This window comes from Watersipora subatra, chromosome 1, assembly GCF_963576615.1.
Source record: "Watersipora subatra chromosome 1, tzWatSuba1.1, whole genome shotgun sequence".
Lineage (NCBI taxonomy): Eukaryota > Metazoa > Bryozoa > Gymnolaemata > Cheilostomatida > Watersiporidae > Watersipora > Watersipora subatra.
The window spans coordinates 38897332-38909708 of record NC_088708.1 but is presented as its reverse complement, the minus strand read 5'-3'; the positions used below and the strand labels follow the sequence as shown (position 1 = coordinate 38909708).

General features: G+C 35.7%; 1 protein-coding gene across 1 annotated transcript in view; it reads right to left on the bottom strand.

Moving 5' to 3' along the window:
• LOC137387398 (prolow-density lipoprotein receptor-related protein 1-like) overlaps positions 1-12377 on the bottom strand; it is an 85081-nt gene that overhangs the window by 15993 nt on the left and 56711 nt on the right. The window contains exons 22-27 of the mRNA XM_068073814.1: positions 11019-11222; positions 10111-10330; positions 9072-9245; positions 6109-6256; positions 4503-4734; positions 4009-4254 (exon numbers count right to left, since the gene is read on the bottom strand). Coding sequence (XP_067929915.1) covers positions 4009-4254; positions 4503-4734; positions 6109-6256; positions 9072-9245; positions 10111-10330; positions 11019-11222 — 1224 coding nt within the window. The remainder of the gene's footprint in view (positions 1-4008; positions 4255-4502; positions 4735-6108; positions 6257-9071; positions 9246-10110; positions 10331-11018; positions 11223-12377) is intronic.

The window sequence follows — 12377 nt, the reverse complement described above, 5'->3', positions numbered from 1 at the left end:
TGAACTCACAGTCGTCACGACCTCAAGTTTGAAATCCAATTGTCTAACCACGAAACAACGATGGATTTTTGGATCAACACTCTTGCTATATACTTTATACACCCTTTTTCCCGATTTTACATGCTAAATGACGTAATAATTGAAACTCTATGGAACACGATGCTTTTTCGCCCTTGCCGTAAAAAGCTAATTTTTTTTCCGCAAAACAATATCAATAATAATTTCTCTCAAAATTGAAATTAGGTGATTATATCTCAATTCAGCGTCATCCGTTAGGGTAGAAAGGGGTTCGCAAACAGATAAGTGATAAGATTTTAGTTAAAAGTTTACTAAAATGCATACTAAAGCTTCCTTCAAGTATTTTTTTATAAGCTACATTTAAATAAGTTAGATTCAGTGTTTATGTTACAAGCCTGTTTTAAATGTAAGAACTCTGAACGCAGTACATTGTAAAGTTACATTGTATTGCAGATCATACCTATGAAATGCGCCAAAGTTATTGTAGGTAACTATAGTTACTAAGGTTAACATATTATTTTGTTGCTATTTTTTAATGATGATGATTTTGATGATTTTTAACAGGAAGTGATTGCATTAGATAATTACTATGGATTTCTATACCACTCTATACGATATTTTTGCCTTATGATGCCAATACTGAAACGAACTAAAATCATATAACCGTATACCAAATAATTTTTCCCTGTAATCGTAGCAAAACAGACTATATTAAGCCATTACTTGCTAATGATTTCACATTTAGATTTAAACACCTCTACAGTTTTCTTTTTCCTCCCAATTTATTTCAACAAAACGCTTCTTTCATGATATGAAATTTTCAAGTTGCAGTTGTTTGAAAGAAAAAGTTTAAAAACCTTAACAGTTTTCTTTTAATTTTTTGAACTGCACAAAAAACACTTTTCCCATGATATGAAGTTTAAAAGTTAGAATGGTAAATGTTGTATATGTTAAATAAAAATAAAATGTTCTGTCCTAAGACTTTTTTATTTACCCGGGCAACGCCGGGCATTCAGCTAGTCTATATATAGCTAGAAGTGACTGCATTGTGAGAAGCATATTACGATGTTCATACATTTACACGAAGCGCCACGGTGCTGCTTCTGGTCTACTGAAAAGTTGGATACAGAATCGCTTACAAGTCAGTCCTCTAGCCTAGTTCTGTTTAATATTTCAAAATGTCTCAAAATATTTAGCCTTTAGATTGATAGAGTGTATAAAGGTTTAACAAAACAGCAACTAAATGTAGGGGCAAATGCAGGAGCCTAGGCTGAAGGACAAGGATTGTATAGCAGCATGACTCCAGAGTCAAAGCGCTAACAGATAAACTTTCTTGCTATAAAACAAAGCTGTGCTCAAATCATCATGTATTTTTAATAAAATCCAGTATTTTTAAAAACTGCATTGACTAAAGTTAAATCCTTTATGAGTGTCAAACAATATTTAACCAATCAAATTTTTTATCTCATGCGCACAACTCAAATTGCATAGCACTAAGGATTTAAAAAGATTTGACGAATCATTGAATGCAAAAATGTATAAAAAGCAGTCTGGTTGTCCACAAGATGAGCTGATGAGATGAGCTATGGTCATCATCAATTCTTTCTCTTCCTTCTCTTCCTTATTTCATGCATCTTATGATAGTTAGTAAGTCATTATTCTATGAGTAGTATTAGTATTATAGTAGTATTAATATTATAGCAGTAGTAATATTATAGTAGTATTAATATTATAGTAGTATTAATATTATAGTAGTATTAATATTATAGCAGTAGTAATATTATAGTAGTATTAATATTATAGTAGTATTAATATTATAGTAGTATTAATATTATAGCAGTAGTAATATTATAGCAGTAGTAATATTATAGCAGTAGTAATATTATAGTAATATTTATACTATAGTATCGTTAATATAGTAGTATTAATATTATAGTAGGATTAATATTGTAGTAGTATTAATATTGCTGCCTTTATAATTAAATTACATGGCTATAAACTAATATATATAAACACTATCATATACACAACAGAAAAATTCAGATTGCCGCAGTTTGCTAACCGCCATTTTTAATTGAGATGGTCGAGTCGTGTGCTTGAAAATATAATCACCAGAAAACACTATTTCATACGGTATGTCATTTTACACAAAACATCTTACTCAAGCTGTCGGCAACATCAATTTCACAATAATAGAGCTAACTTATGTCTTTATTTTATAAATATTGAAGGATTTACCGTATGTTACCCAGATATGTGGAATTAATAACTTTGGTGGTTTTTGAAATTCAATCCCAAATCATTCTTGCATTGGTACAAATAAAAATTACATAAACTCTCCACGATTGGGATTTGTTTTAGGTATTTGAGTAACCAAATCCCTACCGATTTAAGCACAGCTCCGCTATAAAGCTTCGCTCTTGTAAGGCAAGCCACATGCCCTTGGTGAATGTAAAAGGAGAGAGAGGCAATCATAGAATAAACCGAGTAATAGATAAATGCTAGTGAAGATGATGACATGAAGGAAACCAAGAAATAAATGGCGGGTAAACCAAAACCTGTGAAGGCCGAAAAGCATACAAATAGATCTACCCGATAGAACTTCCCGATAGAGCTATACAACTGAGCTATTTGATAAGAAAAAAGCAGCAAAAGCAGCATAATCTTCCAGCAGCAGAAGTATAACCAACTCCAAGCATATCCTATGACCTGATTAGACTCCTGCAAGAACAAATCACAACAAGGTTGTCATTAGCAATATTAATCAAATGGATAAAGGAAAAGTACGGCCAGTACAATCAAGTAAGCACAAGAAACGAACTCGATAATATTAGTAAAAAAAAATCTTTTCACATACAAAAATGAATTTGTTTTAAATTAAAAAAGACAAAAACGAAATTTAGTGCCACAAAGTGCTTCAATTGTAAGATACTTAGAATAATAATTGTAGCATATGAAAGTTGTCTTCCCCAAAAGAGAGAACACAACTACCAACAAAACCTTCACTAAAATTTAAAGATTGATTGCTACGAAAAGCTTTCATTGTTTTTTCATACGTAAATCAGACACGCTGATGCCGATTTTGTACTTTAAATAAAGATTGGTTCACTAACTTCCAAAGTTATTTTTGTTTTTCAAGGCTTTTCACAGCTATTCAATATCGGTGTCGCAAACGACACAACAAGCCCCGCCCATAAATATGTTACGTAACCTAGCTTTTTAGGGACGAAAGTTAGGGATGTTTAGTCCGATCTAGAATGATAGGGATGTGTGTCTTAAAATCCATTATTCTCTAAATTCAGTCTTCAAAATAATCTCAGTCTCCTCTGAATGGTAGATGAGCTATTTCACATTGCTTGTAGCTTGTTACAGGGTGTTTAATAGGCTGAATGCCGAGAGAAATGAGCTCAGAAAAACACGATAACAAAGCTAGCTTGTGATAAAATCGCGCTTTATTTAACTACAAGCAATGTCAGTTATGGTTTAAAGAGCATGGATGCATGGTAGACTAGCTAGACGGTTTATTGTGTAGTGAAGATGCTGTAGAATTAAAGCTTCTCCAACAGCTAATGTATGTGTAGGGCACATGCAGCTTACCTTTGCTAAACTCTGCAAGGCAAAAGCTCAACAGTATATTTCACTCTATAAGTTTGATGTCGTTGGATGTCGAATAGGCAAATAGTGAGTAAATATTCACAAAACAACATCTAAACTGATTCGAAAAGGCACCTCGAGATTTTCTTTCTATTCTCAGATGAAACATATGAGAACTAATAGGTGCTGTTACAAGAATATTTGTTAAGACAAATAGATTGTTATGCATTAAATTATTACATAAAACATAAGAGTTGTATGCTCAGACATCGATCGACTAATGTTGAACGCAGTATTTTTATAAATGTAGCCTGTAATGCATCTAATCAGTAAAGAACTAGTAATGGATTCGAAGGCCAACAGGTGAACATCAAATAAGTGGCAATATATGCATACCAATTGGCAGGTGAATAATGTTGGTAGGGTTAGAGCCGTCTATGGTTGCTGTAGAAATTGTGTTTAAGCCTGAGTCAGCCCAGAATAACCTCTGTTCGTCATCCCCATCCACCATATAGTAGTCAGCTATATAAACACTGTCTACGATCGGTGCGGCAAGTGTGGGAATAACTCCATAGTCATCGCTGCTCAGTGATATGCTAGTCAGAAGTCTCGAACTGGCCAGCAGTAAAAAACTGTTAATCTCTGTGTAAGAGAAAACGAGCCAATTTACAATACTAATAATGGTAATAGAGTAATCAACATCAAAACTGTATCGACAACCAGTAATTTTATCTCTACCAAAACACACATATGCAATAACAGCAAATCGTATTTGAGTTGAAATCAAATATGATTGGCTGTTATTGCATATGCTTGGCCAATCATCAAGTTATTTCTTCAATTTACTTTGAAATACCATTTGTAATAGATATCTAGCACTTAATGTTCACCTTGACACGTTCTCTTATCTAGTGCAAGCTTGAGGAGATGTGGGCAGGCGCAATGTGCTTTCAGTCCATCGCTCAGGCACAGATGACTGCAATTTCCGTTATCTATCCCACACATGTTTGCAGAATCAACATGTACAGGAGGCTGACGACCCACATGATAGACCTTGAGGTCAAACGGCTGTGTCACAGTGCTTTGTACTATCTCAGCACTAGTACCATTCCATTTGTTGGCCTGCAAAATGTTAATAGTGCTCTCCTCTTTAATGTCAGCAAGTAAAATATCAGCAACAGTAGTGATATCATCAGTAACAGAAGTGACATCATCAGTAATAGTAGTGATATCGTCAGTAACAGTAGTGATATCATCAGTAACAGTAGTGACATCATCAGTAACAGTGGTGACATCATCAGTAATAGTAGTTATATCGTCAGTAACAGTAGTGATATCATCAGTAACAGTAGTGACGTCATCAGTAACAGAAGTGACATCATCAGTAACAGTAGTGATATCGTCAGCAACAGTAGTGACATCACCAGTAACCGTAGTGATATTATCAGTAACAGTGGTGATATCACCAGTAACAGCAGTGACATCATCAGTAACAGTAGTGACATCATCAGTAATAGTAGTGATATCATCAGTAACAGTAGTGATATCATTAGTATCAGTAGTGATATCATCAGTATCAGTAGTGATATCATTAGTATCAGTAGTGATATCATCAGTATCAGTAGTGATATCATCAGTAACAGTAGTGATATTATCAGTAACAGTAGTGATATCATCAGTAACAGAAGTGGTAGCATCAGCAACATTCAGAATTCAGCAAGTAAAGAGTGTGATATTCTTCTTGCTGAGAAGAAAAATGTTTCAACATGCCCACAATGTGCTGTATAAAATTATATGCACATTGTAGAGTTTTTGCTGCAAGTAAGAGCTTCTTTGCAATATGCAACTTATTGAGATTTTAGTAGATTTTTAGTATTGTGGTGGATGGTGTCCCCTTGCATTTAGCCAAACCAAGCTGATGCACAGCCAAGCCATCCCGAGTCAAGCCAAGCCAGAGCCGCACCGACTCAAGACCGAGCCGGACCGAGCTGTGCCAGGTCTAACCAAGCAGAACAAGGGCGGGGTTTAGCAGCTATACAAGCCCGAACAATTGCATAGCAGCGCAGAGCTGTTCTGGGCCTGTTCATTGCCTGTTACTTGATTCTCTCTTGTACACCTTGATGAACTAAGCAGAAATATATGTATTGTACTCATGCATGAGTCTTGTACTAGTGGACGAAAGTGAAGGTCGCACAAAACCTTTACAGTATTTACTGAATGTTTCTGTTAAACTGTCGTAGACCACAAGCGCTACATACTCATGGCGGTCTCAGGTTATGTTTATAATAACACATGCATGTGAATTTTTTACAACCAAATGCGAATGGACAGGACATGTTCCACTATTGAAGAAAGAACTGAAATACTTTATTTTGATCATGATTGTGTTGGTGCACAATTTAAATCCAAGTATGCACTCAGAACCATTTAAAGAACATTAACTCACAGATGACTCGTTTGGTAAAGACTGTCCGACCCTGTATTGATAATTCTCACCCTATTGATTGAGTTTCTTCTCCAGTCAGACCAATAGACCCAGTTCTCAAAAACTGAGATTGCAAATGGATGCATGAGCAGGTCATTCTTTTCCAGCACCAAATGAAAATGTTCACCATTATAGTCGACTGTCTGTATCGAGTCAGACCTGTGAGGTAGAATTATAACTATTTAATTGTCAGCAACAGATGCACGCTGGGTCAAAACTGACAAGAATGGGGAAGCCAAAGCATTCCTTTTTCGCCGAACATATTATGTTGTAATTAGACAAAATTTATATCCAAATCACACTTTTAATCCACAACTAATGTATACCATTTTACAAAAATTCAATAATATTTAGTAATGATAGTAAAAACATTAACAAATACACTGCAAGCGATCACATACCGACCGCATATGGAACTTATGCACATAATGCTGACCCTTGGTTTGCAGTTCACTTTGGCAACAAAATTCTTCATTAAGAAAATAGAAATGAGCTGTAGGGGTTACAGACAAGCCATATAAGTTTTAGACAAGAAAACCCTAGTGAGTCAATTATGATACTTTGCCTCACTAGCTGCTTTAAAGGTGCCTATGTCAGTATTGGCAATGCTCATGTACCAAGCTACAATCCCAAGAGCAGGTCAAATTGTTGATATAATTATACATGTGAGAGAGGCTGAACCTTCAGGTCTGTGATGAAAGGAGGTAGAAACTGAGCGTAGCAAAATCTTTACATTACCTTAACCTTCAGAAGATTTGATTTTACAATAGTAAGTCTTAGTATAATATCGGAGACAAAAGTTGCGGGGTTGAAAACAGAAAAGTGGATGATATCAACATCTCTTTTGTCAACCAGGTCTTACTGTTATACACGGCTTAAAAATAGGCATCATTGCAACAGCCTCAACAGAAATCTCAAATATAGCCAATGGACATCAGAGTCTCATAATCGATATATCTTGCTGTGCAGGCTCAACAACCGTCAAGAAAGAACAGACAATTGCACAAAAGAAACCAGCAGTTGTTAGGACAGAGCAGATAATTTTTGAAAAAGAACAGGCAGTAACTATTAGGATAAAAACAGACAATAGTTGGCATGCATCAGGTGATTGCTTAACAAGAGCAGCCAACTACTAATAATACAAACAATAAGAAAGGACAGGCATGTGCTAAAAAGAACAAATAAACACTTAGAAAGAAGAGACAGTTGCGTACAAATAAGCTGGTTTAGAACAGGCACTTGCGAGGAAACGACAGATACCTCTATTCCTCTAAAACCTCTATTTGAGAGTCATGGTGCTATATTTGAGTCATGGTGCTATATTTGAGAATCATAGCGCTGTATTTGAGAGTCATGGTGCTGTATTTGAGAGTCATGGTGCTGTATTTGAGAGTCATGGTGCTATATTTGAGAGTCATGGTGCCGTATTTGAGGAGTCATGGTGCTGTATTTGAGAGTCATGTTGCTATATTTGAGAGCCATGGTGCCGTATTTGAGTCATGGTGCTGTATTTAAGAGTCATGGTGCTGTATTTGAGAGTCATGGTGCTGTATTTGAGAGTCATGGTGCTATATTTGAGAGTCATGGTGCTATACTTGAGAGTCACAGTGCTGTATTTGAGAATCATGGTGCTATATTTGAGAGTCATGGTGCCGTATTTGAGGAGTCATGGTGCTGTATTTGAGAATCATGGTGCTATATTTGAGAGCCATGGTGCTGTATTTGAGAATCATGGTGCTATATTTGAGAGTCATGGTGCCGTATTTGAGGAGTCATGGTGCCGTATTGGAGAATCATGGTGCCGTATTTGAGAATCATAGCGCTGTATTTGAGAGTCATGGTGCTATATTTGAGAGTCATGGTGCTGTATTTGAGAGTCATGGTGCTGTATTTGAGAGTCATGGTGCTATATTTGAGAGTCATGGTGCTATATTTGAGAGTCATGGTGCCGTATTTGAGAGTCATGGTGCTGTATTTGAGAGTCATGGTGCTGTATTTGAGAATCATGGTGCTATATTTGAGAGTTATGGTGCTGTATTTGAGAGTCATGGTGCTATATTTGAGAGTCATGGTGCCGTATTTGAGAATCATGGCGCTGTATTTGAGAGTCATGGTGCCATATTTGAGAATCATGGCGCTGTATTTGAGAGTCATGGTGCCGTATTTGAGAGTCATGGCGTTGTATTTGAGAGCCATGGAGCCGTAATTTGAGAGTCATGGTGCCGTATTTGAGAGTCATGGTGCCGTATTTGAGAGTCATAGTGCCGTGTTTGAGAGTCAAGGCGCTCTATTTGAGAGTCAAGGCGCTCTATTTGAGAGCCATGGCGTTGTATTTGAGAGTCGAGGTATTATTTATTTATATGGTGTCGCTTACAAAGTTTCGAAGAAAAAATTGTAAAGGCTTCGTTTTCAAGTTTCAAAACCGTTTTTAACGCTACAATACACCATAGCAATGGCTGCTATTACATCATACGATGTTCTTGAAGAGTATTCTCATCGCTCATCAAAACGCTTCGAAGTCTTCAGGTAAGATTTTAAACCCCATTATGGACGAATCTGAAGACAATGCATAGGATTTAGACTTTAGTGATTTCGAATCGGAGTGTAGTTCTAATGATTGTGACAATCGATCTTCTCAGGCACACGCCACTGAAACCATGGCAACCACCACAGAAACAACAAAATAATTAATTGTTGTTGATGTAACCGAGTCATTATTGGTACTATTTTTGGACATTTTTCTACTGATCACCCTCTATCATGATTTGTAAAGAGTAAAGAATGTTAAAGTGGGCAAGCAAATAGAGGTGGTGTTCAATTAAAGGGTGGCGATGTATTTTTTTAATCTTCTTTATACTGGCTTCCTATTAGAGGTGGCATTCAAATAAAGTTGGCGTTCAAATAGAGGTTTCACAGTAATTGCTAAGGAAAAGCAATGGCTGGGGAGGACTAGAATTAGCTAATGATGACATACTTGGCATCATTCCAGTAGACACGTCTCGTATCATAGTCGAGAGTGAGGCCATTAGCCCAGCCACCATCTGGAATGTAGTTTGGATCATTGACAAGGAAGAGCATCTTAGCATCCTTGCCTGCCATGCTTGCTCTTCTTATCTGTCTTATTCCCCAGTCAGCCCAGAACAATAGACTGTAATAGTTGCCATTGACTGCTGTACAATGAACCATTAAAATTAAAGACGTTGACTGTAAGGCGCTGCTGTAGAGTGAACCATTAAAATTAAAGACACTGTAAGGCACTGCTGTAGAGTGAACTATTAAAATTAAAGACACTTATTGTAAGGCACTGATGTAGAGTGAACCATTAAAATTAAAGACACTTACTGTAAGGCACTGCTGTACGGTACTGCTGTACAGTGAACTATTAAAATTAAAGACTTTGACTGTAAGGCACTGCTGTACAGTGAACTATTAAAATTAAAGATGTTGACTGTAAGACACTGCTGTACAGTAAACTATTAAAATTAAAGAAATTGACTGAAAGGTACTGCTGTACAGTGAACTATTAAAATTAAAGACTTTGACTGTAAGGCACTGCTGTACAGTGAACTATTAAAATTAAAGATGTTGACTGTAAGACACTGCTGTACAGTGAACTATTAAAATTAAAGAAATTGACTGAAAGGTACTGCTGTACAGTGAACTATTAAAATTAAAGACATTTACTGTAAGAAATTGATGTAGAGCAAACTATTAAAATTAAAGACATTGACTGTAAAGCACTGCTTTACTGCGAACCATCAAAGTTGAAGACACGAGAGTTTCACCGCTCCTCCCAAAATGCCACATGCAGGAGATGTGATGACTGCTATCAAAATGACCTTCATGGAAAGATCTCACTAGGTTAGAATGGGAAAGAGATTTATGCATTTTATTTTACTATTTAATTTTTAACTTAGTATTTTTTACCCTGCAATGTACTGAACTAGCAAAAGCTGAAGCGCAAACTAGCGAGGGAACACCGTATATAATTGAGAAAAAAGGACAAGACTTACCCGACTCGGGGATCTACTGCAATGGATCTCGGGTTTTCCATTGGATTCGTGTCACTATGGGTTATAATTGTAGCTCTGTTATTCCCTTCTAAATCTGCCACCTCAATGATGTCTAGCCCACTCTCAACCCAGTATATATGGTCTCCTATCCAGTCAACAGCGAGACCTTCGGCTGTTGGCAAGCCATTCGTTACCACAACCCTGATGTCAACCAAGCTATCTGTAAGTATAAAATAGATAATTCTGGAACTTGCAAAATAATTTTGGTTTTTTTATACAACTATTAAAATCTAACTGAGGTGTTTTAGCAGTTCTGAGCAATTGGTTATCTTAATTGAAGACAATGTCAGTGACTGACACTACCAAGTTTGCGCCTCTACAAAAGGTTCCAATCCGGCTAAATGAATGGAAACTTGAGCAATGATAAGTTCGTTAAATCCAGTATTGACTAACACGCAAGTAGTCCAATTGGTTAAACATCATTGCAATTGGCTGAGATGTCATTGCGATTGGCTGATGCATCAACTCGAAATTAAAAAATAAGCAGAGTGTCAGTTGATTGGACGACTTCAATCTTACAATCTTCCAAAGCTTACGGAACGGCTGATCAGTTGCTAATAAACAATAGTTTACACAAAGAAATCCTGCAACATAGCAAAAGTTCATCATATATCCATCCGATCCTGGTTTGTAAACCTCAGGCAAGCAGGCAAGAAGCGTGTTACAGCCTCATAGAAATAATAGATAGGTGTACTCTCACTGTAACCTTGACAAGATAGAGATCTTTGTCTCAATTCAAACTATTCAGGTTTCTGTTGAAATATTGAGATTAGTTGAGCGTTCACTAGAAACTCCTATGCAGGTGCCCTCAGATGCCCTTTCATGCTCGTTTGACAACTGTCACTTACTGCTAGAAGAATCAGGCTCCCGAGTTCCCCTGTAAATTTTGTCTGTGATGACATCAGACCAGAAGACATAATGTTTTTCCCAGTGGTAGTCAAGAGCAATTGTATTGCGCAGACTTGAAATTAGCGTAGAGTACAGAGTTCCGGGTTCAGCGGAAAGAAGTCTCAGCTCATGCCTGTTAGAGAAAATGAGTGAGACAGGCCGCTCTGCAAAACACAAGTTCATCTCAGCTAAAGCATCACCTGCTACAACCGCTGGAATAGATGGAAGATATGCCAAAGCGGATACATGTTCATACTCTCCATCTAGACATAAGACAGCACCGACAGGCCTTGGCATCTGTTAATCATTCATCTAGTAAACTTGTAGTTGAGTATTACGTAGAAGGGTATCACAAGAAGGGCTATGCAACTGTTTATCGGCAATGTTTGTAAGTTGACAGCAAAAACGTACTCAAAAGAAATGAGAAATAAAATCAAAACAGTCATGATAAAATAAAACATGCTTTTTTAAAAATTTATCAGATACTAAATTGTGGGTAAAAGAATTCAACTCATAAGCGAAGTCAACTTATGACCAAATTCAACTCATAAACAAATTCAACTCATAAACAAATTCAACTCATAATCAAAATCCACTAATAAACAAAATCAACCAATAAGCAAAGTCAAATAATATAGAAAGTCTACTCACAGATAAAATCAACTCATAAACAAAGTCAAATAATATAAAAAGTATATTCATAGATAAAATAAACCAATAAACAAAGTCAAATAATATAGAAAGTCTAATCATAGATAAAATCATCTCATAAACAAAGTCAAATAATATAGAAAGTTTAATCATAGATAAAATCAACCAATAAACAAAGTCAAATAATATAGAAAGTCTAATCATAGATAAAATCAACTCATAAACAAAGTCAAATAATATAGAAAGTTTATTCATAGATAAAATAAACCAATAAACAAAGTCAAATAATATAGAAAGTCTAATCATAGATAAAATCAACTCATAAACAAAGTCAAATAATATAGAAAGTCTATTCATAGATAAAATAAACCAATAAACAAAGTCAAATAATATAGAAAGTCTAACCATAGATAAAATCAACTCATAAATAAAGTCAAATAATATAGAAAGTTTAATCATAGATAAAATCAACTCATAAACAGAGTCAAATAATATAAAAAGTCTACTCATAGATAAAATCAACTCATAAATAAAGTCAAATAATATAGAAAGTTTAATCATAGATAAAATCAACTCATAAACAGAGTCAAATAATATAAAAAGTCTACTCCACAGATAAAATCAACTCATAAACAAAGTCAAATAATATAGAAAGTCTAATCATAGAT